The sequence below is a fragment of the Amblyomma mixtum genome, chromosome 2, assembly GCF_055824585.1.
Source record: "Amblyomma mixtum isolate Tamu chromosome 2, ASM5582458v1, whole genome shotgun sequence".
Taxonomy (NCBI): domain Eukaryota; kingdom Metazoa; phylum Arthropoda; class Arachnida; order Ixodida; family Ixodidae; genus Amblyomma; species Amblyomma mixtum.
In genome coordinates this window covers 43,530,951-43,557,634 of record NC_143013.1, presented here as the reverse complement: position 1 = coordinate 43,557,634, position 26,684 = coordinate 43,530,951, and the positions used below count along the sequence as shown (strand labels likewise).

At 42.6% G+C, this 26,684-nt stretch overlaps 4 protein-coding genes across 8 annotated transcripts in view; 3 read left to right on the top strand and 1 right to left on the bottom strand.

Moving 5' to 3' along the window:
• The window catches only part of LOC149359157 (uncharacterized), a 90,217-nt gene extending 87,959 nt beyond the window's left edge, over positions 1-2,258 (top strand). For all 5 annotated transcript variants that reach the window (XM_089571401.1, XM_089571399.1, XM_089571400.1 and 2 more), the window contains one exon: positions 2,098-2,258. The gene's annotated coding sequence lies outside the window, so the exon portion shown is untranslated. The remainder of the gene's footprint in view (positions 1-2,097) is intronic.
• Positions 2,259-9,561: 7,303 nt separating this feature from the next.
• LOC149359156 (PI-PLC X domain-containing protein 3) lies at positions 9,562-13,801 on the bottom strand. The gene is made up of 2 exons (XM_089571403.1): positions 13,518-13,801; positions 9,562-12,820 (listed from the first exon to the last, which is right to left on the bottom strand). Exons 1-2 carry the CDS (start codon positions 13,621-13,623, stop codon positions 11,922-11,924), a joined length of 1,005 nt encoding a protein of 334 aa, XP_089427529.1. The 5' UTR covers positions 13,624-13,801; the 3' UTR covers positions 9,562-11,921.
• Positions 13,802-13,899: 98 nt separating this feature from the next.
• LOC149359155 (mitochondrial inner membrane protease ATP23 homolog) lies at positions 13,900-19,336 on the top strand. The gene is made up of 5 exons (XM_089571397.1): positions 13,900-14,195; positions 14,629-14,674; positions 16,949-17,165; positions 18,541-18,630; positions 18,990-19,336. Exons 1-5 carry the CDS (start codon positions 13,988-13,990, stop codon positions 19,185-19,187), a joined length of 759 nt encoding a protein of 252 aa, XP_089427523.1. The 5' UTR covers positions 13,900-13,987; the 3' UTR covers positions 19,188-19,336.
• A 2,200-nt stretch (positions 19,337-21,536) lies between these two features.
• LOC149359154 (nucleolar pre-ribosomal-associated protein 1) overlaps positions 21,537-26,684 on the top strand; it is an 83,642-nt gene continuing 78,494 nt past the window's right edge. Inside the window, exons 1-2 of the mRNA XM_089571396.1 lie at positions 21,537-21,847; positions 23,859-24,004. Coding sequence (XP_089427522.1) covers positions 21,667-21,847; positions 23,859-24,004 — 327 coding nt within the window. The 5' untranslated portion in view covers positions 21,537-21,666. The remainder of the gene's footprint in view (positions 21,848-23,858; positions 24,005-26,684) is intronic.

Below are 26,684 nucleotides of genomic sequence, written 5' to 3'. Positions count from 1 at the left end.
CAAAAATTTCACCGTTATATTTGAGGGACTTCTTTTTTCTACAAATTTTTCTCTTCTACACCTTGTGGAAATCCTGCAGACTCGATAAAATCTGGTAGGAAACTAGTTCAACATTAACTGTATTTCTGAATGCATGCTATGTGTGCTGACAATCTTAATTTTTTTTTTAGCACAACACAATTTTTTTGTTTTATTTTTAACAAAGCAGTTGGCAAAGACACGTCTCAACCGTAGATGTGTCTGTAGATGTGGTATGTGCCACGCCAAAAGGTACAATCCCTCAAAATGAAAAATTAAGATTGTCATCACATATAGTGGAGTTCTGCAAGTGCAACAAAACAAACGGGGGCCAAATAGACAAAACAGTCATGAAGAAATCTGCTGTTCAAGATAAGCATCTAGTCAGAAAATTTCAGTGGAGAAAAACCGATTTTTCAAGCCTTTCCCCAGTATGCAGTACCACTGCGGTACACGAACAATTTTTTTTAGAGTACCTCCTAGTGGATTTGAGCAGGGAGACTTTAGGACAGCATAAAAAAATGAGGCATACGAGCAGATACAGTGATTTTCAAAACAATTTTTTTTGGCCATTTTTTTGCAATTTGAAACAGGTGTCTCCGTAGAGGAATGAAGACTGTAGGAGCCATAATCCAAGCATGATAGTGACATCAGATATAAGTCAGCTGGGTTTATTGACATAGTGTCAGACAGTAAACACTGCAAACACTTCTTACTGACCAGTCTCAGCGTGGCAATTTTCAAAAAGTTTGTGACTCTATTAGAATGCTTTAAGGGGGGACACTGGTCTTGAAAAGAAAGTTTTATTAATTTAGTCATAGTTATGAAATTTTCAGGGCACATGTATGTTTGTGCACTGATTCTAGATATGTAATTTAATTTTGATGTAAAACAATTCCTTGAGCACTTATGCACTTTTTATGCAAGTATTTTGCGGAGAGTTTTGAAGAAAATTTGCTGCAGGAAACTCGCTGAAATGTATGCCATTGGGTTCTCTTGACACCAAGGAATACAATAAGGGTAAAATGATCATCCTGGCTCTCATAGAACTTGAGTAATAGGGCACTGAAGCTGCCACTTCAGAAACAGGAATACACACTTTCCTTCTCATTTCTGAAGCAACAACTTCAAAACTCTATAACTTAAGTTCTATGATAGGCAGGAAGACATTTTCACCCTTATTGTATTCCTTGATGTCAAGAGAACCCAATGGCATACATTTCAGCGAGTTTCCCGCAGCAAATTTTCTTCAAAACTCTCCGCAAAATACTAGCATAAAAAGTTCATAAGTGCTCCAGGAATTGTTTTACATGAAATTAAATGACATATTTAGAATCAACACACAAAAATACATATTCCCTGAAGATTTTGTAACTGTGACTTCATTAATAAATTTTTTTTTTCAAGACCAGTGTCCCCCCTTAAACTGAAAAATCTTTCAATGTGAGCATATTGGAAATACCTTGACATTACTGGGGTAGGGCGGTATAATTGTTTTAGATATTCCAGACCTTCAGGTGCTATTTGGTTCTTGCACCTTGCCGAATGGACATGCAGTAGAGCATTAGCAGTGCCATGAGCTTAGCATGCTGCATGGTTGTGTGGTATCACGGATGTGCAGGTACTGCGCAGCGTTTCAGTAGCTTGCTTAGGTAATTTATTTTATGCTGCTGAAGCTAAACGGATCCGTAGTATCACAGGTACATGGATATTGTCGTGTTTCAGTTGCTTGCTTTATGCAGTTCATGCTGCGTGAGGTCAGGAGAGAAGGCTGTGCCTATCTTGCTGAACAGAAGTGTGTTTTAAAAAAGTTCTCGTGAGATTTATGTTGAAGTTTCATTGTGCAAAATTTTTATTCTGCATAATGAGCCACGTTACATTTATTAATCCCCATTTTCAAAGCTTAGGCTGAGTCATTTTGGATATGCACTTATGCTACCTGTAGCAATGTGTGACTTGCTCTCCACAACTGCTAAGATACAGGTTGAGCATGCAGATGCTAAAGTAAAGGGCAAGAGTTGAGTATGCCTGTCTTGCAGAATGCTGCAACTTATTTTTCTTGATCTTTTTCACCCACAGGTGCTATAGAACAAGAAAATATTCATCTTTACATAACTGGGACTCGCAAGTGAAGTGAGAGTTTTATTGAAAATGGTGTATATAATTATTGTTTTATGCAAAGTATTTATTGCAAGCATCATCATTTTTTACAAATAAATTCTATATTCTTTGTAAGTAGACTGTTTTGCTGTCTGTGTGCATCTGTGTTCTCAATTATATTTGCACAAGCAATATCTCAAAACAGCAAACCAACACTTGTGTGCCAGCAGCTGTCATGACAGGCGGCTCATTTTTTGATAGGTGTACAAAACTGCTCCTTTTGTTGCTGGGGGTTGGCCTTGATTGAGCCATTATTGAATTTATTACATATGAAATTTGAACAAGAGAACTGATATGCCAACACAAAAGCACAAACACATCAGTTCCTGGGGGGAAAATACAAGTGAGGTTGATTAACGCTTCTAAAGGAGTCTTTGCACTTTTGGACAGAAATTAACCTGCGCTAGTACTGAGCTTCTGCGGGCTAAGATTTCATTTTGCTGTTCGTGTTGCAGTTGTTGCTGATGTACTGTCGTGTGCAAAAGTCGTATTTAACACTCGCGGTTGCGTGGTTCACTGCTCCTGTGGCGCCTTTTGATGCTTATGCAACAATGGAATGCCAAGCATCGAAACGAGCGAAATGATATGCCTCCGGATGAAAACAGTCACCTCCTCTTCTGTCTGGACAGTAAGCACTGCTGGAAAGTGGCGCGGTAATCAAGTCTTAACAGAAGCACTAGTGTTACAGACCACTTCTGCTCTCAACAGCACTGTCCACTGCCATTTTAGGGGCGGTTAGTACCTTGCGAGGAAATAATGCTTCAGCCTTTCCTCTGATATGTATTGTATAGATTTGGGCAAATTTTTTATAGATATGTTTATTCTTGCTTGTTGTATTCTCTCATTTTCCTGTTTCAGAGTTCATAGACCTTTACAACATTGTTGAGGAGGATATAAACAGGTTAGTGGAAAAGCAGAGAGGTCAGCTTGATAGAGCCTGCTCTAGTCTGCACTTTACATTGAGGGTAGGGGAAGGTGGTCAGTTTGTAAACATGATGACTACCTAGTTGACCTTTTGATCGCTAGGAGTCCCATGTTGCTTAAAAAGGCGTTTAAGGTGACTAAAACAATGTTGCTTACCTTACGCATTGTTGCTTCGCATAATAGTTGTCTTGTGAAATAAACAACAAAAACATTCAGTATGTTCTATATATATTTTTATTAATTGTTCATGTGGTTTATACTTCATTTGCAATGTAAATATAGGGAACGAGATCATCAGCTTAAATACTTGATGCTTCTCTGCTACGCAAAGAAAAAGACCACTAAAGCTCATCACAACACAGCGTAAATATATCTGGAAATGCAAACACTTGAATTCATTTTCACACTTGTTAATTCTGCTTCCTAAAGCATGCTTCAACATGTCATTCAGCTGTTGCAGAGCAAGCTATTTGCAGGTCAGTTTTTATTTTGCCCACGAACTGCAGTATGCTGGTTTGAATTAAACTCTAAATTGAAAAGAAGCTGCATTCGTCATAAATGACACAAACATCAAGGAATATATGGCAACTTGGTTTTGTCACGAGCTGAAAAATAACCAGTGACTCATGACAATCTGAGTTCATCACAGAGAATACCAAGGTTAATGTCTATACCCGCAGTTGCAAACAGTGCTAGGAAACGGGTTAGACGGTGGAATACTTCCAAATTTTCCATTATAAATGTCCAGAGAAGTGTATTGTCTTTGTGCCGCACAAATGCAACGTCTCACTCTGTGCTTGCCGTTACATTTCTGGCTGCTGTAATGCCAGAACTCTACCTGGCTGTGGTCCTCGAGGACATTGCAGCAAATGCATGTGATAAGTGGCCTCCACTGTACCACATCTTGACACCACAGCCTATGATGTCATTTTGTTTTGGGTACGCAGTTTATGCTACGAAACCACCTCCCTTTTGCAGCTTTCACTGCAAAAAGAAATTGCTGAGAACTACGGTCTCTTAGTTTTTCTATGGGTGGCTGAACTCTTAAACAATTAGACACCAAATTTTGGTTGTGTGTGCTTTCTTTCCAATGATGGGCAAGATATTAAAGGGACAGTGAGGAGAACTCTATTAATATTTTTTTTTACAGCAAAATCCGATACTTCGGCATTTCATGGCTTTGTTGCCACTTGGCCGGCAGCGAAAGATGCATTTATTTCTAAGAAATTTGGATTCGAAGTTGAAAAAGTTTTTCCCGCCACTCTGATTCATACTTGGAACTCTCTTATGACGACACAGGACTAAGTGACGTAAAACATGACGTGCACATGACATAACGCAGACTCCGTGATTTCTGGCAGCCAGCAGTGCGGCCTAGCAGCAGCCGAAAAGAAAGGTACCGGCGGCCGCACGATGAAGGCATCTATCGGCTATTGCGGCCGTCGCTACCATCGCTTCGTTTACGTTTGCACCGGCGTTTTGCCAGCGTTACGATGGCTCCCGTTCTCGAAGTCACCAACGAAGTTCTCGCAAATAGACACCTTTAGCATACCGTGTACCTTGTTACCATTAGCAGAATACCGGGAGCCCGCCTACCGCCGGTGAGCAGGCGCTGATTGGCCCCAATGCTGCAGGCGCGCGCATAGCTGCCGGGTATGTGGCGCCATCTGGCGACGTCAAGGAGATTTGCGCTTGCACTGGCTGTGCCTCAGTGATTCGTGGCTTCTCGTGTACCAGTGTTGCTAGAACCAATGGTTCTAGCAACACTGTTTTGTCCTATGACATCATCACGCTTGTACTTGCGAGTTTGGCCTGTGGCGGCGATACCTGTATTTTGGTTCTTGCTCTTTTCTACGTTACAAGAGCTTTGTTGTCAGTATGAGGCGTTTTTATAACCAGGAGCTGGTATTCTGTCGATACAAGCCAACTTCAATTTCTCCTCAGTGTCCCTTTAATAAACAAAGTGCCATATGCGGTTTGCTTTCGCGAGGTAAATAATTTATAACTGAATTTTCCCTCTCGTGTTGTTTCGGTTTAAACAGCCAAACAGGGGATGTGACATCAGAATTCAGTAAAGGTCATGTGAAGCATGCCGAAAAAGTGATATTATAGCTGCTTGTTTGTCCATTGTCATTCCAGGTTTTCAGGCAGGCTATTGTGGTAAATTAAATTGATGAAGCAGTTGTTGTATCGTAGTTTCTTTATGCCTCACATGATCTGAACTGTACTTTGATGTCATAGCCACTGTTTGACTGTTGAATCTGACTTTGAAAGAACTTGACGAAAGAAATTCAGTTATAAATGATTTATCATGTATGGGAGAATTCCAGATGGCGGCCTATGTATACTAATGTCTTGGGCACCATTCCAAAGAAGAAAACGTGCAGCCAGTAGTTTGGTGTCCATAACTCCTCCCTTCTATGCTGTTCCTGATATGACTACATCCTGGGCTGCTCAGGTCATGCGATACTGCCTGTAGTTCACATATGAAGTTGGACTCCTGAGCTGTACTGTTGTGCTTTACTAGTAATGCAAGTTGGTGTGCGCAGCTTCAAAAGCATTGGCACTGGTTGATCACATGTAACCGTGTGGCATAGATATGATGTTTGGCATATAGGCAATATACTGCCTGTCGCAGCTAAATGCCCATGGTATTTTTTTTAAATGCATAAACAGTAAATGCTTTGTATATGTTCTTCACAGGCTTCACAAAGAGTATATTCAATAACACACGGCCAATTATGGCTCTGGTTACCAGCACAAGCTCAGTCACATGCAAGATCAGACGTGTCATTTTCTAGCTGATATTGCATGGTTATGTAATATCTGCACATTGAAACACATCTTAACCTCACTAAGCAGTAAACCTGGAAATACGTCATGAAGCTTTGTCCTGAAGATTTCCAAATGGCATTATGTACTTTTGAGTGGTGCTTTAAAACAGAGGCTTACTTTCTTCTTTTCCTCTATGCCCATCGTCTGCCTCATGTTGTAAAAGGCAAGGTCACTGTCACACCTGTTACATAAAATGGCTTTGTTCTAATACTCAACCAATTTAAATATCGGCATGTCGTATGTAGAGCTTAACATCCCAGAGCAACACTATGGGCTATGAGGGATGCCACAGTGGAGAGCTCCGGATTAATTTAGACCATCTGGGGTTCTTTGATGCACGATGACATTGGTAGTGCACGGGTGTTATTTGTATTTCATCTCGACTGAAGTGCGGCCGGAATTCAATCCTGTGACCTTGAAATCAGCATCTGAACGTCAAAGCCTCTGAGCCATCACAACAGGTTCCCTGGCCAATTTAGTATTATACTGTCAGCAAAGTGCAGTAACGTAGAACATTGGAACATTGGTAATACACTGTGATGCTAGGAGGTAGCCTTGTTGCCAGCATTGCTAAATGTATGAGTTGCTGATAAAGTGGCATTATATGCAGCTTTCGGGCATGGCTTTTGTTGCTCAAATCGCAAGAAGCACTTAAAGTAGCAAATCTGCTGTAGCTAGATTGTTACCAGCAGTGAAGCTCTGCTGCCTTTTATCACATGTAATGGTTGGTGGTAAATGCAGTGCTATCACAGGCAGTAGCGCTAAATTTTGTGAAAAACAATCTGGTTCACTTGGACTGTTGTATCTTTAGTGAAAATGAGCATAAATATTTCTAATTCCTTTGCTGGTGGTTGTTGACACTCAAAAAAGGTGGCCTTGTGTGGCAGCTTTGTGTATTGGCATGTTTGGCTATACTGCTTGCTTATTTTCTGCAAAGTAGAAAAATAAATACTAGCAAGTTGTTTGCAACAATGGCAGAGGAAATGTGTGAAACCTTCGGCTTGAAGAGGAAGGTGCCACCTGTGACTAGCAAGCCTTTTAAGGCCTACTACTTTTAAAAATTTTGGGGTACTTCAGCCTTCCCTATTGTTCCTTTTGTGAAGCTGTGCATTAGAAGTTAAAGGGACTGAACACTGACCAAAACGTGTCGTAATATTATGGCCGAAATGAAAAGATCATACCTCAGAATGTAAGAACTGAGCACTGCATTATCAAAGAGACGAGGATTTACAATTTTAATTTGGCATTGAAAATCGCATAAAAAGTCATCTTGCAACGAAACCTGCCATTATCAAAGTACTCCACCACGTGACCACATCTCTGTAAAATATTGCTAATTTGTATGAAGTGCGCAGTGTTCTTTTTCTTTCAGGAGTGTTCGTCATGTTTTATTGTAGTTTACACTCTCTCCGGTGCACCATTCGATAAAAAGCAACACTCCCTTCGAATCGTCGACCATGCACTTTTAGCCGTTGTAATTAAATGGTTCCACAGTGTTTTGAATTTCTAGGATGGAGCGGCAACCACGGTCTACTAAAACTTTTGTTGATGAGGTGTAAGTTCCTGTGCCATAACAGCTTTGGGTATGGAAACTGAAATGGACGCTACTCCATATACTAAATATATCTTATTACTGTCTTGTGGGAGAGATTTATGTTAAGTTTTTGTAACAGCGCTTTTGCCAACATGCAGTCGCCATCGCGCTTGCTGACCATGGTTTCCAGCATCAGGATACATAAAAACTGGCTCATGCACTGATTAAAAAATTCTTTGTAAAAATATCCAACAGTGTTTATCATAAAACTATTGTGGAATACAGCACTTTAGAGAGCAAACTTTCCATTGTGCCAAAAGAAAAAAAACTGGGTCCTTAAAATTCAGTGTTCTGTCCCTTTAAACCCGCTGGCAGGTGACAGTGTGATTCAATTTATTTTTACTGAAACGGGTAACTACTATCAGCAACGCCCACTGTTGAATGCCACCTGTGGAAGAATTTTGGGTGTGAATGAGCCAGTGGTTTTGGAACGGGAAGCATTTAAGCCCATTTCTGCAGTGAAACAGTTGTCAAAAAAGAAGACTGAAGAATTAAGACGGTTATAAAGATGATTTCACTATTACATACAATTATTAGCTTTGCTTCACCTCTTATTTTTGTAAACATGTAATAAAAAGGGCTAAATGCTTTGATTAGCAACAGATGCCTATTAGAAATGTTGGTGTAGCTGCCACTGTAGCCTGCTGCCGGCACCCTGACCTCATCAAGCTGTCCTTAGTTTTTTGTCAGGGAGTTTGTCAACATTATGAAATGTTCAAAATAAAGGTGGACTAAACACCAATTTCTGCACAGCATATTCAGTGCACATTTCTCAAAGCTTTCCGTGTTCCAAGATGTTGCTTTGCTGTGCGTTTCTTGATGACAATGAAAATTTATGGAACAAGAGCAGCATTGGCCAAAAAACACCATGGGACAGGGTAGTTTTAGTTACGCAAGGCGGGGTCTATCTCCCAAGCATTTCGCCCCCAGATGAGCTGGGCACCAGGCCAGGGGAAAGCTTGTACCTGCTGTATCACCGGTGAGTACCCAGCAGCACTGGGTATCGAACCCCGCACCTCCCACATGCAAGGCGGGTGCTCAAACCACTAGGCCACCACTGCGGTACTTTGTTTTTTGTTGTTCACAAATATCTCTGCGTAGCAGGTAAATGAAATGTGAACTTCTTGACCTACCATTAAATGCAGCTAGTGCAATGCATTCAGTAAGTTCTGTGATTAAGTAAGCGAAATGCAAGTTTTGTTCAAAAAAAAATAATGTTCTGGTTCTCCTGGGCCCTAATTTTACAAACTGATGGAATCGCAAGTTGTCGCGCTCAGATGATAGTATGAAATGCCCTCTTCCTTGGGAGCACATCCTTTTGTGATGTAGTCTCCATCAATGGCAATGCACTTCTACTATCGGTGCATGTGTCTCTGCATGCTGTTGTAGCAAATTGAGTTACTGCAGTTTACATCTTGAATCTCGCTTATAAAACTTCTGACTGTTTTCCAAGATCAAGAGACCGATGGACATAACCTTTACCACTACATGTGTGCTGTTGGCATTGTGGAGGCAGGCGCCTCAGTGGAGGCGCCACATGAAAAAGTGATGTGTTCCAGGGAAACGGGACACTCTAGATTCCACCTGAATGAAGTACCTAGCAATTCCATCCCTTAATAAGAAAGCTACAGACGAGGAGGCTGAACTTTTCTAACACCCCTTGTAACTTAGACAAAAGGGTTTCATTTTTCACTTCCATATAGAGTGTCAGAGTTTAGCATAATTCTGGCGACAATCTACTGCATCATGTAAGCAAAGACAAGCAGGATATTTCGTATTGTGTTGCAGTCTCGACATGCTGCAATCATATTTAAATTTTAGGTGAGTGGGGTTTTTTTTTGTAATATGGCAGCTGAAAAAGTTTTACAGTGCCAAAAGTATACCACTAACATGCTCTGTTAAGAACCAGATTTGATGCTTTCATCCTTTAGCCAGTTCCTGAATGTATAAACAGAAGCATATATTACAGTATAAACAAAATAGCTCATGTAAAGCAAATAGGATCATAAAGTCTCAAAACACTAAGAAAATAAAGAGAAAAGGCAGCACCAGATGTACTATTGAGAGCCAGCATATAAATAGTACAGCTCAAAGCACAATTGTTGCAATAGATGAAGACAATATAGCACAGTAAAGTACCATAAAAACAGTATAGAGAGGCTTTTTGCGGGGATTTGTGCACAACATTTAAAATACAGGTAGGGTGCAACATAACCACTGAGCTTGCTGCTAGGTATTAGGCTTCAGATCTGAGTGTCTATTTTAAGAAACTCCTCTCAGGTTGTGCCTTGCATGTTACATCTAACATTTCTCAGATCTTGTAATGACTTTGCTGCGACATGTTACAGGACATACTATGCACATGAATAGCATCAGTACCATTTTAGAATTCTTTGGCGGTAAAGTCTTGCCCTGCACTCACAGCTTGGTAAAGTAGCTGTTCTGTTACAAAAATGTCTGTTTTGCCCACTCTTAAACACACCACACATACACACAAACACATCATCCACCAGAGCATACAGCTATCAGCGCATTCTATTAAAATGCTGCTGTGATCACAGGGTCCCTGAAATGCCCTTTAGTGAAGCCGCCACTTCCTCGTCTCTAAGAATTGCCCTATTCTCTTGACACTGCTAGTTTGCCAGAAGGCATAGCAGAACGCTTAATGCAGCTTGTGCCGTGTTTTCAATGCTTTGTCAGTCATGCATCTTTTTTCCTGGGATTCAGTACAGATCATTAAACAGGGACTAAGGAGTGACAAAATGCAGGACTGTCTAGGAATTGTCTGTTCAAACACGCAGGGAAAAATACATGTTCAATGTCTGTAGAACCATACTGGTGTAGCACCAGTTCTTTCTCTCCCTCTTTCTCTGCTGTTGAGTCCGTCGTCATGCAAATTGCAAAAATGCAATGCAAAGAAAAGAGAGAAAGTGAACCATTTGGTCAGTTCGTAAACCTCTAGTCACCAAAAATAAGATAGCTCTTACAAAGTCTTTGTAGCTGACATGCTGATGTTGTTTTCTATTTCTTTTGAAGGGTTAGCTTCAAATATGTCTCGCCACTGCTGGTTTCTTTATGCTCTTAATACATATCATTTGAAGAAGTGCCAGCCAAATTACTTGCAGTGGATCGCAGGATTGTTCCTAGTGCCTGACTTCACGAGGTTCGCATATTCACACAGTCATTCAATGGGGCAGCAGTCCATCTGATAAACATCTTTCCACATTCTAGTGGTATGTCACAGATAACACTTAACTGGCATCTAACAAAGGGTGATAATCACTTGTAAGTGCTGTGTGTTGTCACTTCCTTGGACCTCATTTTTTGCGCCCTTATGCATCATCGTAGTTCATTTGCTTCAGGCTTTTCGGTAATGTGCTCGTAAATGTGCGCTCCTTAACTCTCATTGAAGGGGGGGCCAGCCAGTGGTAAAATTTCATTTCTAGTGGTGTAACAAAGGCAATAGAGGTGTCTAATCTATGCAGGGAAGGGTTGACAAAAGTGTTTAAGCACATTTGAAGCAAGTGCTAAACCACATGCAGGTTTAGCGATTTTCTGAATTTTACAGGTACCTGATACTGAAAACTCGGGTGCTGCCCTCACGTACAGCCCTTGAACATCCAGAACTCAATTACTCGAATAAAAGCTTCATATAACAAGACAAACATTCCAACGTGGCCATAGACAACACTTGTTCCTTGTGGGACTTCACATTTAACGGACAACTTCACAACATTTGGGATTCTATACATCTCAATATAAAATGGAACAGTTTCGCTTGCCTGCTGATGGTGGCTAAAAATTGGAATTGGATTGCACTGTTGTAAGCAAAAAGTAAGCAAAAAGAGATTAAAAAGAGCCATCATTATTGCAACATGGGCAGGTATCAACAACTTGCACTGGCGTGAGATAAAAGTGCTCACAAAATGACAGGTAAAAACTGACTTGTGTGCTGAGCAAGCATGCACCATGCAAAATGCCTTTGGGCAACATCGCACTTGTTCACTGAAACATGAGGCACATCAAGCACATGGCAACTGCTGAAAGCAGACACGCATGCTGAATCTCACGCTAGTATTTCTGACTCTCTTGTGATAGCACATGCTTGAAGCCATAAAGTTTGCTAAAAGGCTACCAAGGCGTGAGTAAGATGAGTATGGCGCTTTGCTGAAGTTGCTTGCGAAGCAGACCAGTGCTACAGCCTGTTCGTACAGAGAGAAAAAAAAATAGGGCAGTGTGTCTGCTTTCAACAGACTGCACCCCGTAATGTGAGGTATCCTTGTACACAAGGCTTTTCACAGGAACAGCAGAGTTTGCCAAGTTCTCACAGCATGCAAGAGCAGTGCAGGCAAGGTCACCAAAAAATCAATGACCAGCTTACTCCTTCAAGTCACACCATCTCATCACCCAAAGCACTGGACGTGTTCTCGAGGAGCTTCTGATTCATCTCTATGACCATTTTCGGAATCTTGTAATCGTTCATCTCCACGAAGTCGGACATGATGACGTTGCACGTGTGGTTTTCACCACCAGGCGTTTGACTGGAAAGCCAGCTTTCCAGTGCCGCATTAACCTTGGGTGCTATGTACACTCTCAGACTGTTACAGATATGCATGGTAACCGTTGAAGGCTGAGGGGTGCCCACACCCTGGAGCACGAAAAACTTCTTAGGATCACGTCCCTGTTGCAAAGTTCGGTCCCAGAAAGTAACCAAACGAGTTGCCTCATCGTCATCTGGCCAAGGGTTTGGTATGTAGCTTGTAGGCCATAGATATGGATGGTACTTGGCCAACTTTTCATGGCCGTAAAAGGTTATCATCTGGTAGCCACGACGCCACAGCGACGCCAGAGTGATGTTGTCTAGGTCCGTGGTGAACTGGCACATGAGTGGCCCAAACGCACTAGTCAACTTGTTCAGCAGGCGGTTGTGGTCGGCGTCTGTCATGTTGTAGAAGTGCTGGAAGTGGAGCAATATCACTTCCGTTCTGTGGCCTTGCAAGAAGTCCCTGACTTCAACAAGGAAGTTGTCGACGACAGCACCGAAGAGGCCGTGTATGAGGTACAAATTTTCATCCTTGGGATCTTTTCTGACTGCAATCCGCAGGTCGAAGTAGCGTATGCCGGCTTGCAGCTGTTCTTTGGTAGTTATATTTTGGGTGACTGACCAGCTATACATAATCTGCTTTCCAATAGGGCCAAGCAATTTCATGAGCTTGTTACCGTAGTACTCATTGTCTGGAGCTATCTCTGCCTGCGGCGATATGGTGTAGCTGCAGCTGTCGTGAGACCCTGGAAAAGGAAAGTGTTTCCAAGCTTAATTTATAGAGAACAAGCGTGATTAAATGATTCATGGGCCAAAATTTTCGTCGCATATTTAAAGCGTATATTGATCAGCACCAAACTTAAACTGCTCAAAACTTTCATAGCGCCTTGCCCGTCGTTCAGTACTGCACCGCTAACACGTATGACGTGCAGGAAAGTCCGCTTCTGAAACCGGCGGTGCTGGCACTCCACTGCAGTGTAAGCTAGCTGTCGTAAGTGGTTACGGAGAACTCAAGATGGAAACATCTGTGATACTTTCACTTGCATAAAAATAAGGCAGTTTGCCACAAAATCTCCCCATGCGAAAAATAAAGAGGGGTGATCTGTACGCGCACAGAAAGTTTGATGGGCTACAAACCGTTCCCATTCAGCATCCTGTGATTGGTTATCCATCGCATGGCTGAAGGGAGAGCTCATGCCTAAACGGGAGGGGCTGGCTCGCCTGATGAACCGATCACCACACAATGCAGTTCAAGTCCTTGACGAAATTAATGTTGACAAATCACGATAAGTCGTGCCACAGTGTTTCCGAACGGCATGCTGGATACAAATGTTGTCAGGCCCTTTTCCACTGACAAATTAGAGCACTTCTGCATTAATGATTTCAACAGTTTTCTCTCCTAGGGCGCGTACGATCAAGGGATCCGTATTTGTATATATTTACCTGGTATCGCTAGGTGGTTCAATGGTACACTGTGTAGTTCTTCTGGCAAGTCGCCCATCCAGTTTTCCATTCCTGACGATGCGTTCCCGTCCGTAACTTCTGCCATGTCCACTGCGCCGTTGGAAGCACGCACGTACGAAGTCTCAGGTTCAGCGAGCACGCAAGCTGCGTCCAGCTGATGAACACGCTCCGTACCAGTTGCGTAGAACCACCACACCCACACGACCTGGACGCCGCGAGGTATAAACTAATGAAGACGAAGCTACTTTTACACGAAGAAAAACAATTTTTTAAAGGCTTGACACCCTCTTTATTATCTACTGCACCTGATAATGCTGATTTTCAGGTGCAGTAGATAATAAAGAGGGCGTCAAGAGCAATCCACAATGGCGGCTTCCAGTTAGCAGCAAGCATGCGCTGGGCGCTTCAAGTTGATCAGCTGTGCAGCATTTTCTCCAATCAAGTAAACCATGTCTGCCGCCCAGGAAACTCCGAAGCAATCAGATGATGCGAAAACAGACGCGGAGCCCGAGCAAGACTACGGGTTTAAGAACTATCCGGAAAGACGAGGTGGAAAAATGCAAGAAAGCTGGGCGAAAATCGCGTTCTTGGGTGAAGGTCGGGAGAGCTTCGACAATATCCGCTGTGAAAAGAACGTCCTGAAGCTGATAAATGAAAGTAAGTATCGCTGCTTAAAAACTGTCGATCTCTACGCACCGTGTAGAAGACCATGCTTTGCTGCATAGACAGGCAGTGCTACGTAACGCGAGCGCCTACGACATGCTTGCGATTGAACTTTGCTGTAAATGAAAACCGATATTTCTGTGATCTAATACGCGACATCGACAGAGCGTTCGTGCTGCTTCTCTGTGTGTGTGTTTTTTTTTTTTAGTCCCTTTGAGTCAGACGTCCTCGGTGGGCTCATGAGTAATGGTCACGCTGAAGATAATGTAGCGAGCTCATTCAAGAATTGCCCGAATAAAGAAGTCACCACAGTGTGTTTCTGCGTGTGCAGTGCTGCTGGGCAGCTGCTAAGAGCACTCCTTCAATCGACGCGCACTTTATGAAAATTGCATTGTTGCCATTTACGTAAGCACATTGCGTTTTGCAGGCCCCTTGGTGAAGCTGATGATAAGTGCGATAAAAAGTGCCGGCTGGTGCGTATTTCCACAAATTATCAACTTCATTTCAGTGCAGTTTGCTTTATCGCTTTTGTACAGTGCTTCATCATGCTTCAATTACATTAGCGCATCAATCAATGTTTGGGCGTTTATCACTTTACTTGTACTACATGCCATACCGTGATTTTGGATTTGGATGCGTGTCTTGTCGACCGCAGCAGCATGTCACAACTACTGCTTTATAAATGTTTTTCTACTTCTTTCTGATGCATAATGTTTTAAACGAAGGTAGATGTTCGGGTGCATTGGTATTGAGTAACTAGGGTTTGGACTTTTTGGTTTAAACAGAAAAGTAAATAAAAGTACACTGAATTCAGTTTTCAAAATTCTGTTTTAACTGAAAAAGGTCACCATCCATCACATGCACGCCGCAGCTAGTTGGCTATAAAGTAGGTGTTAATCTGTCAAAGAAGGAAATTAACAAAAGCATGCCAGGTGGCATGGTGAGATAGTGGCATGGTACAGTCATGGACAAAATTTTGCGAGATGTCAGAGCGGCGTTTTAAAGCTGCCTCTGCGCCACTAGGCGGCACAGTGGCCGTGTCAAGGCTGCGTTCAGCACCATAACCACTGAGCCACCATGGCGGTTGTGTGCATCATAAATGTGTGCATCACAACTGAATCGTTTGACAGCAACCTGTCCATCGCAGTGGCTTAGTGGTTATGGCGCTTGGCTGCTGACCCGAAAGATGCGGGTTTGATCCTGGCCGTGGAAGTCAAATTTCAATGGAAGAGAAATTCTGGAGGCCAGTGTACTGTGCGATATCAGTGCACAGAAGGATCTCAGGTGGTCGAAATTTCCGGAGCTCTTAGCTACGGCGTCCCTCATAGCCGCTTTGGAACGTTGAGCCCCTATGAACCATAAACCATCCAGAACGCCCTGTGACAGACAGTTCGGCCATAGTGGCTGTCTGAAGGTCCTGGAACGCACAGTTTGGGGGCAGAAAGGTCGTTGTTGCGAATCCCACACACATTTTGGGCTTCATCTCAATTAGTAATTTGATCCTAAGGAACATACAAAGTCATTTGACACCACTTTGAGCATTCTGTGTCAGACGGGTGTCCCCCAAATTTTATGCAAATGGTGGTCCAGGGGGTTGGGGGAGGGGTGGATGGCAGGGGCTCCCACTTAGATTATACTGGTATAGGGTATATATAACGGATCGAAAGTATAGGTATCAATTGAGGCGCTACGCGCCCATTGTTGCTATGTGGTATAGTGTGGTCATGTGGTTACTGTTAAAAAAAAATTCAGTAAATTCGCATTAATTCGAACTTCAAGGGACAGGGGAAAATGTTCGAATTATCCGAAAGTTCAAATTATCGAATGACCCTGAAAAAACTGTCAAGAACTGCTTACAATTAGGTAAATTTATTTTGTGAAAGACTGGACTATAGGTACCTGATTTTAAGATGAGAACTGCATGACAATAGCCGTTTTTCATGTTTCCAATAATGCTTTATTGCGTCCATACTAGCTATAAGTGGAACGCTATAACGGAACCATGCAAGTGAAGGATATGGTGCTGAAGCCTGGGGAAAAAAAGGGGAGGGGTGAAAGAAATCACCATTGGTACACCAATCAGCGCTGAAACGGTGTTCAGCTGGGTTGGGTTGGTGGCTGATGCTGGTTGGTCGAGCCGCTGTTGATGCGGGTTGGTGTCAAGCCCAGAAAAGTGAAACTGAAACTAAGCAATCGCAAAGTTCTCGGTTACAGGGCCGTCTGTTCATCGGCTCGCCTGCCGTTGCGTGCACGTCAGAGGTGAGCAAGTGGCTATGTTGCATAGCCACTTGCTCCAAGCCGGCAGTTTGAATTATCCAGATTTTCAGTTTAACGGGGTCGAATTTAAAGAAATTTTACTGGGTTCTGAAATATATCGAAAAAAGTCCGCCAAATTTTCCTACGATAAAAACCAAAAAGTCCAACCCCTATCTAAAGCGTATAGGAATATTAGTGCAGAAGGTGCAATAAACAAATGAAGAAGGTACACACACACCGCTACCCACTGGCACTTTATCTTCTTTGTTTGACAATGGTGTTTTTCGTGCTACAACTTATAAACTATCGAATACCTTTGGAGGCCAAATAATATACTGCCACTGATATGTGTATCTTTTCCATGTTGTTGTCTTTTGCACTACAACATATATGTGGTGAGAGAATGTTTGTGCTTGGTCATTCATGCTTTGTTCACTCGTGTTGTGACTGTCATCTGTGTTGCCATTGTATGCTTGGTGTGATGCTTTCAGTGACATTGACATCCGACGAAACATCTGCTGCGAGCCATGTGAAGGTCTTGTGACAGGCGGTTTTGACTCTGAATACAACCAAGTTGTGGTTTGCCAGAACAAGACCAGGTCCAAGGGTGTGATACAAGGTGTACTTGCTCATGAGCTGATGCACATGTTTGACTACTGCCGTGCCAATATGGACTTCAAGAATATGGATCATCTTGCCTGCACAGAGGTAGGAATGCTCATCTAAGGGTTTGCTTCTTCCTCATTGTAGCTTACGCATGCATGCATAGTTTTCCATGCAAGCCAAATTTATGGGAAAAGGATGAAGGTGTAAAGGAATGCAAGAAAGTTTTAATTTTGTTGCGCAAATTCAAGAACCAAGATTAAGTAACAATGACACAAATTTGCTGCTGCAAGCCATGAGTTATGTACATTATATGCCCAGTTGTATAAATAACATAGCTGAGACCATTCTTTTGAAAATTTTAGTTTCATCACGAAGGTTTGATGCAGTATTATTACAGGAAGTGTGCTGGTAGGAATAAATAGGGAGCCCATGTCATGCTTTTTTCAGTATGCTACAAGCAGTGGCGAATTGTGCTATACTGCAGTTTTATGCAAGTATCAGAACTTTGGCCAAAGGCCCAGTGCTTTCACACAAGAAGAGAGCAGTACATATTTACATGTGCCAGTTGCTTGTGATCATGGGCGTGCACAGGATTCTCCATCAGGGGGAGCCAAGTTTTACCGCAGTGCCCCCCACCAGTCCTTTCCCGCTGAGGCCCCTACGGTCAAAACTCAGCGCAAAGATGAGGAATGGTAATAAAACATTTATTTCAGCTTGATTGAATTGCAAAATATAAAAAAATATTATTCAGCCGTAGTTTTTACTTTCACAGGCAGTCCTTGCTCCGCTGAGGCATCAGTGTAACGATGCACTTCCGAAGGAATTTCCATTCTCTCTAAACCACTGAAAAATATACGACACAACATCTGTTTTTTGTTATGATTAAATTTTTTCGTTAATATTGCCTGCCATTTACTTCTGATGGCACCTGTACATCTGTTATTTCACAAAATTTTAATTGCCGAGGAACTGCTCCAGCTTTGCACCAGTTTTTGCTGGCACAAGTAGACATTACTACTATATTACTTAGCTGTAAAGGAGTATGAAATATAATATTTTGACAAATTATCAACAGTGGCGGTAGTTTTAAAGCACCTTCGCCTCCATAACTTCCATGTGAAGTAGATAGTGTTTAATGTTTTCGGAATGGTATACTAAAACTCTCCGTGGGGAAAAGTTGCTTGCAGCATGCTAACATTATTTCCCTTATGTCCGCTGTCGCGCTAACGCTATACTGAAACTCTCTGATGTTTACTACTAGGTCTATTTGACTGAAATATATTTTTGCATAACTTGCTTTGCTCTTACTAGTGTTCTCACAACAAAGTTTAACTCAACTGATGTACTTCTGTGAAAAAAAAAAATGCTGCTGGTTTTACCTTTACCTCCATAGAACTCTTCTGCTTACATATTTTATTGTTAACTAAATGAGCTGTGGTTATTTCCACTTTAATGATTTATCAATTTTCGTCTGCAGATACGTGCTGCAAATTTATTCCACTGCTCCTTCATGAGTGCGTTTGTACAAGGTTCAGCAAGCCCCATCAATATAGCAAAAACACATGCGGTAAGCCAAACAATCCATTTATACTAACCATTGTGGTGGTTTGTTGCACAGTTATTAGCACTCAAGACTTATGCAAGTGAGTTTAAGCTCTGTCATATAATAGTGCTTGAATTTTTTTAATCTCTTCTATTTTGTAATTAATCCATGTGAATAAAGGGGGGATTTTTTAAGAAAGCTCAAATTTCTGGTCACTGGCTTCTGTGTATGTAGCATGTTGTGTTAGTATCATGTTATTTGTTATAGTTGAAAAGTGCTAAATGCCAGCGCTTCGCATCAGACTGACATATCGAAGGCAAAGTTATATTTCGTTTTTGCTGCAGTTTGCTAAAAATCTTATTGTCTTTGTTGCTTACATCCAGGAATGTGTCAAGAAGAAAGCCGTCGATTCTATCGTCACGGCCAGAGGTGTCTCAGAAGAAGTGGCAAGAGATGCAGTTGATCGTGTCTTTGACAAGTGCTACAATGACCTTGAGCCTGTGGGAAGGCGGTTACGCAGAAATTCACCGCACATGCAGTGGGCATACCGGGAACGTTATCACTATGGCTACGATATATAAATAGTCATTATATAGTAATAGTGCATTTAGTTAGAGTTCTTCAAGGTGACAACATGGGAGCTGAAAACAAATTAATTTGCATACTTTGCAAATATTACGTCAGAAGCTCCAGGTCTGTGCATTAAATAAAAAGATATTGTTTCATATGCCTTTTGATTGATGTGTATATGGTTGCAGGGATGACAATCTGCATGAAAAGAAAAAAAAAGGACATGACGTCGGCTGTGGTGGCTTGGAGGCTACGGTGTCCGGCTGCCGATTCCGAAGGTCACGGGATCGAATCGTAGCCAAAACTGCGTTTTGTGGGAGGCGAAATGCAATAATGTCGCCCAAGTGGTCAAAATTAATCCTGATGGCTTTGGAGGGCACATGCAAATACGGGACATTGATCCATGCTCTGTGAAGATCCATATAGCACCCTTTCTTTTTTTGAAGACAAAAGATGATGAAGGGACATTGATAGCACCATGCATATCAAGCAGACGACAAAAAGCGGCGCTCGTAGCACCACTAGAGTAGTTTGTGTCATGCCGTTAAAGGGACCATGATAAATTATAGAGGCCCGTGTACTGTGCCATGTCAGTGCATGTTAAAGAACCCCAGGTGGCCGAAATTCCCAGAGCCCTTCACTACGACGTCCCTCATAACCTGAGTTGCTTTGGGAAGTTAAGCCCCCATAAACCAAACCACACCAATCTTATCACTTACGTTTGTCAAGGACGCGTCTGTCCGAACCAAATGACCATGCTATACCACATAGCAAGGTTGGGCGCGTAGCGCCGTAATTTATACCATTCCCTTATTGTGTGCCATTGAAGTGGGACCCCGCCGGGACCACCATTTGCATAAAATTTGGAGGCCACCCGTTTGGTGCAGAATGTTCAAAGTGGTGTCAAATGACTTGGCATGTTCCTGAAGATAAAATCACTAATTGAGATGGAGCCCAAAGTATGTGTGGGATTCACACCGACGACCTTTCCGCCCCCAAACTGTGCATTCTGAGGACGTTTGAACACCTTCGTTTTACAAGTCTTCGCGGTTGTACACTCAAACACGCGATCACTCAGATCTGCATCCGAGCTGCAGCCGAGCTGTTTGTCGCAGAAGGTTCCGGATGGTGTGAAACAATTTATCATGTTGTGATGCACACGTTTATAAAATTTACTGCCTAATATAACGAGGGAATATACTGGATATACCAAAGGTGGTTGTAAATCGCAATAGTAGCGCAAAATCCGTGAGGTAGATGGTGCTGCTTGCAGTTTGGAATTGATTGATTCATTGAAAACATTTTTATTTACTGAATATTCGTAGAACATGTGGGTGGGCCACCTAGTCCGGTAGTCCACTGGTTATTGCTGCTGCACCGGCCCTCCCCACCAGCCAGTGCTGATGGTCAGGATCATCGCTGAGCAGAATAGTCTCCAACTGCTCCTCTGAGGGGTTTGGAATGGGGTCAACTATGGGATTAAATTGGCATGCCCACACCATGTGGTAGAGATTAGCTACCTCTCCACAGTGTGGGCACTGCGGAGAGTATAGTGTAGGGTACCATTGATGTAACTTAGCTGGCGTTGGGTATCTGTTGGTTTCTAGTCTCATAAGGGTGTTCTCTTCTAACTTCTTGAGGGATTTATGTGGTGTCGGGTACTCCTTCCTGGCTGTTCTGTATGGCGCGAGATTGTCAACATACACTGCTAAAGCTATTAGGTCGCATCATCAGGGGGAGACGCCTTGTATAGAAGAGCTCGGGCATGCCTGTGAGCGGCTTCGTTTCCTCCTGGTAGTTCCAGGTGACCGGGAAACCAGATGACTGAGGCTTGGCAGGGTGGATGCTAGATTAATCAGCAATGGGGACATTTACGGAAAGGAAACATTTACGGATGTTTGGATTTGGTCTTCTCCGCGTTTCTTGAGCACACCGATGTAAACACTTGAAGGTCCCTTAAGCAACACTGAGGCAGTAAGTATTGGCGGAGAATTTTTTTGTTGTCATTCAGTTCGAACCAGTGGTTCGAACCAACCAACGTTTACCAACAAGTCTTCGTAGCGTGTTTTGAGAGTGTTCGCCTCGCCTCGCCCCGTGTCTTCACAAGATTTTTTATATAGTTCACTTTATAACTGCGCACCGCCGCACCCCATATCGGGGCAGATATCAAAATTATTTCAGAGTGCCATAAAACTGGCTCCCGTGACGGAATAAAAGATTGTTTCTACGTGTGCGTGACAGTTATACGCAGCTTTAACAATTTAATATTGAAAAAAAAAACAAAACAATTTTCGCTAAGCCCTAAACGTGACGGGAACAAGATGGGCTCTGCGAACGAGGGTGACACGTGACAAAAACAAAATGGCAGCGCACTAGCGATCAAAGCATAAACTCGTGGTTTCTGTGTTCGTGGGAACGTCAAGTGCCAAATTGTGTCGGTGAACCATCTTTTATCGTTGTCAACGCTTTCTTCAAATTGAGGTCCTACAGATGACTGCACAGAAAGTGAAAATGCCTAAAAAAAGGAAGCACGATGAAACTAAGGACAATCTTGACTCAGAAGAACCAGACGACATGCTTCCGGAGAAAAAAACGAAGGCAGACACGGAAGACGCATTCTGCATAGAAAAATTCCTCCTTGTGCTCGACAAAGGCGGCAACGTGATGGAAGGTAAACTGTATCATTTACCAGCCACCGGAGAGTATCTCAGTGAAGTTTTTTTATTAAACGAACCTCGTGGTAGTGGGACTAGCGGTCCTCTAAACGTCGTGTGTTTTCACTGTTTCAGCACCATTTCATCTCCTGTAAACAAAGTTGTCTAACCTAGTGCAAAACTATCGGCAGTATGACGTGCAGCCCTCATCGGTATTCGACTCCGTATTTTTTTTAGAAGTGCACGAAGGATAACCCGCGCAATTTGAAAGCCGCCGTCATGTTAGCTGTCAAAGTATAGTCAAAGTAGCTTGTGCGCTGCCTTTCGTGGCGATTCTGTCTTGAATTAACAGCATTATCTTCCTTTGGAAAACATGTTTTCAGTAAATGGCACAGTCGTAAACTGTAGTAGTGTTTTCGACGTAGAACCAAGGAGCGATCGTCGCGCACGAAGCTTTCGTGGCCATCCGCAATGTTATTCCAGCGCGATCGAAGTGCTTCATCCGCTTCTTTTGTTCATATCAGTAAACGTCGTTAGCGGGGATGCCGTGTTCAAATCGAATGTTGGGAAACATCACATTCGTGCCTATAAGGTCTTTTTGGTCACATCTCGACAAATTTTCTCCAAAAGCAGTCCAAAAGTGACTTTGAAAACTGTTTTTGTGACCGTGGGTACAGTGGACACTGTACAGTGGGTATCAAAAAGTGGCTGCTTGTGAAACTTCAGTGTGCCAATTTTTTCAAATTTTTGGCCCGACTTCCCTGCCTGCAGAAAGTGCAGCATGACAATGGTGTCACGGATTTTCATGCGTTTTGTTGCGTTATGTTCCTTAATAAATTCTTTATGCAGTGACGTTCCTATGGTTTTGAATTACTCTTTTTTTTTTTTTTTGATCTGCAACTACTTTGACATGACGATAATGAGTGCACTATGCAAGCGTGGATATAATGTTTTGTGTTGAAAAAAGCAGTCTGATACAAACTTTTGGTGATGTCATTACATGAATAATTTCTTTGGCTAAAGTATAAGAGCGACTGAGGTTCCTACCATGTTTTGTTGTCACTTCAGGCTTTCTGCAAGTTTGGTTTAGTAATGAAGCACATAAAAATTTATAATGTCAGAAATACTGCAGATATATCAGTAATATTTTGCAATTAATCATTTAGTATGCTTCTCAAAACAGCCACCAAATTTTATTGCTCTGCGCCTAAAAATAAATTTGAAAAAAGTTGAGCTCCAAACCCTGCATTCCCCTTAACAGGTTCTGTGGGACTGACAAAAGAGGCATTGAAATGCTCGAATTCGCACCATCCCCTTCGTCCAGAGTTTTGAAGCTCAGGGCAAAAAGAAAATGCAAATGTAACAACCTGCAAATCCAAGGGAAACACAACACAGTAGATGAGTAATAGAATAAAATTAATACCATTGCATAATGTGTAACCAGGAATCAAACATAATTAATATGCTACGAGAAGCTGAATGAAGTCAATAACATAGAAGCATGCAGCCGTTCTCCCGTTTCCAGTTGACAGCAAATACTTGGGTTTTATTTTTAAAAAAAAGCCTTAGCAGATGAGGTATTTTTGTTAAGGCCAAAGCATAAGTACCTTTGTTTAAGAACTGTGGATTTTGGTAGGCTGCTTTCTGGGCGCTACTTTCAGCTAGCTTTTGTCTTTACGAGGAGAAAGGCAAGGTCATGCCAACCATGCCTTTCTGTGAAATGTATGTGGACACTCAGCAGGCAGGTTCATCCAAACAGTGGTTGCATTTCTGAGCTGGACGGCAGACCGTCTGATAGCTCACACGAGTTCAAGTGTAAGGAAGTGAATCTAGGCTAGGCACATCTTTGGGAGGAGGAGATGATGTGAGTTTTATAAGGCTCGGTACTTTTGCCTAGTCTTAGGGTGGCTCAGATGAATTTTGTATCAGTGTAATGACTTCTGTGTTCTGCAGCACTTTTGTGCAAATTGTAAATTTCCTGATGTGGGCCTCATCGTTCATGTGCCTTCTTTCCTTTTGCGCTTTCAGAGCTGTTCAAGTTTGTCAATGCGGCGGACTCATTTGCAAGTGGAGAAAGTACGGTGGATGTTGTCAAGCAGTACCTTGACAAAACTGGTGGCAGCTATCAATGCATAACCTCACTCCTTGATGGCGTCAAGACAGGCTCTGTGGTGGTAAGTTGGCTTACTGTGTCTGGCAACCTTACTATATTCATTAGCATGAGGTATATTTCGGGCAACATAAAAGACCAGCGAAAAAAAGACGTGACCAAAGGAATGCTGAAGACAGCATGAGCACTCTTCTGTCTTCAGTGTTCCTTTGTCCGCATCTTTTTTGCGCTACTCCCTTAAAGGTGCACTAAAGAGGATTCTGAACTTGTCTTTTTGCCGCGGGAACTCGATCTACACGTTCCTAGCATTCTTAGAAACTGCAACTTATTGCCCTGTATGGCCGATTTCCCTAATTAAATCGAATTAACGTCCGGCTCCCGCCCTTTTTTTTTAATTCTGCCTCGTACGATGGGCGGAGTCGACCAACGCGTGAAGTTCCTTTCAGCCAGCTCCGTGGAGGCTTTGCTTTCGCTTTATTTTGTTTTTTAGGTTTTCATGAATAAATAGTTTCATTCACAGATAATATAGCCGCAAAATAAGCCCGCAGAAATAAAAATACGCGCGGACTATTTGCTACTACGGACTACTACGTATTACTCCGCTGATGGCAGAGCGGCAAGCCGCCACGGGACTGGGTGAAAGGCTTTGGTCGACTCCGCCCACCGTACGAGGCAGAATTAAAAAAAAAGGGCAAAAAAAGGGCGGGAGCCGGCCGTTAATTCGATTTAATTTGGGAAATCGGCCATACAGGGCAATAAGTCGCAGTTTCTAAGAATGCTAGGAACGTGTAGATCGAGTTCCCGCGGCAAAAAGACAAGTTCAGATTCCTCTTCAGTGCACCTTTAAGTTTCAAATATGAAGCAACTGGCCCAAACTGAAGTTCTGATACTCCGGGGGTAAGTGGTGATTTCTATGACCTGCAAGGTTTCCGTGAATCAACGCATGCATAATAGAGCTTTCTCACTGCACACTGGTTTGTACAAAGGCATGGTTGTTGTCGTGTCCTTGAGTCCACCTTAAATAGATATATATATGTAGATCTTATTAGCATCCCCTTTGAATAGGGGTGGTGGCAAATACCACTTTGCCTAGTAAATTGCTGTATATTTAAGTGGCTCTGGATGTTTTTTTTAATTCACACTTTTTTTTTTCCTTTTAAACCTGTTCTGGCTCTTTCCCATTGTAAGATATTTTTTGTGTTTTAAGCTATATTATTTGATTTCTTTGACGGCTCGTGCAAGTTTTTTCATTCTGCTTTTACGCTGTCAGTGCTCTAGTTTTCTCGCACTCGTCTTTACTGCTAACATGTTAATTTTGCTTTTACTCCCCCTGAAACCCAGAGCTTCTGGGAGGCTGAACACGTTCCTTTTGTTATTTGGATGTATAAATTTTCAGCCTACCAGAACATATTTAATGTTTCTTCTACTGCTCCCGCATGCTACACAAGTATCATTTCCCTCTTCATACTTAGTTCTATATCATTCTAAAGCAGCTTGATGTAGCTTCAAGTAATAGGGCACTGCCTCTTGAATTATTATACAGTGTTTCTTTTTGGATTTCAGTCTTTCCAGCTCCGTATTCATGCAACAATTTTTTTGTTCCCATTTTTTTTTTGTCTGCAGTTAGCAGTCTTGGGTTTGTGGACTTTCTTTTTGATATTCGTGGTAACTTTCTTTTCCCCATTGTGGCCTGTATAGCCTAGCTTTTGAGTCCTTTTCCTCCGCAGCGTGTCCATGTTTTTACTGCACTGTTTCACCAGGTGTGGTGCACTCTAGGGCAGTGTTGAAAATTGGTCTGCTGCATAAAAAGCTGGTTGAAAAAAGAAAAAAAAAAAACTACATTTGTGCAGGCACCGTGTGCTTGACAGGTGCCGCTGTCTGTTGCTTGCACCTGTCACCAGCATGAACTGCACATGCGGTCTAGGGTCTTGTGGTTTATTTTCAACCAGTGGAGCTTGGGAGAGGGCAGAGGCAGAGAGGAGTGCTTGTATGTGAAAAAGGCACTTTGGAGACTGCATGTAAAGTGGCTTCATGAAAAAAAAAAAATTCGGGAAAGGCACTTAAAGATGCACTGAAGAGGAATCTGAACTTGTCTTTTTGCCGTGGGAACTCGATCGACACATTCCTAGCATTCTTAGAAACTGCGATTTACTGCCCTGTGTGGCCGATTTCCCCAATTAAATCGAATTAACGTCCGGCTCCCTCCTTTATTTTTTAATTCTGCCTCGTACGGTGGGCGGAGTCGACCAACGCGTGGAGCGCCTTTCACCCAGTCCTGTGGTGGCTTGCCGCTCTGCCATCGGCGGAGTAATACGTAGTAGTCTGTAGTAGCAAATAGTCCGCGCGTATTTTTATTTCTTCGGGCTTATTTTGCGGCTATATTAGCTGCGAATGAAACTATTCATTCATGGAAAGCTAAAAAACAAAATAAAGCGAAAGCAAAGCCTTCACGGGACTGGGTGAAAGGCGCTCCACGCGTTGGTCGACTCCGCCCACCGTACGAGGCAGAATTAAAAAAAAAAGGCGGGAGCCAGACGTTAATTCGTTTTAATTGGGGAAATCGGCCACACAGGGCAATAAGTCACTGCTTCTAAGAATGCTAGGAACGTGTGGATCGAGTTCCCGCGGCGAAAAGCCATGTTCAGAATCCTCTTCAGTGCACCTTTAGGACTGCTTACGTGTGGGAATGCGAAAGCATTACTGTCCCTGGGCATGTACGGCACCTACCCATACGTGCGTGTGGC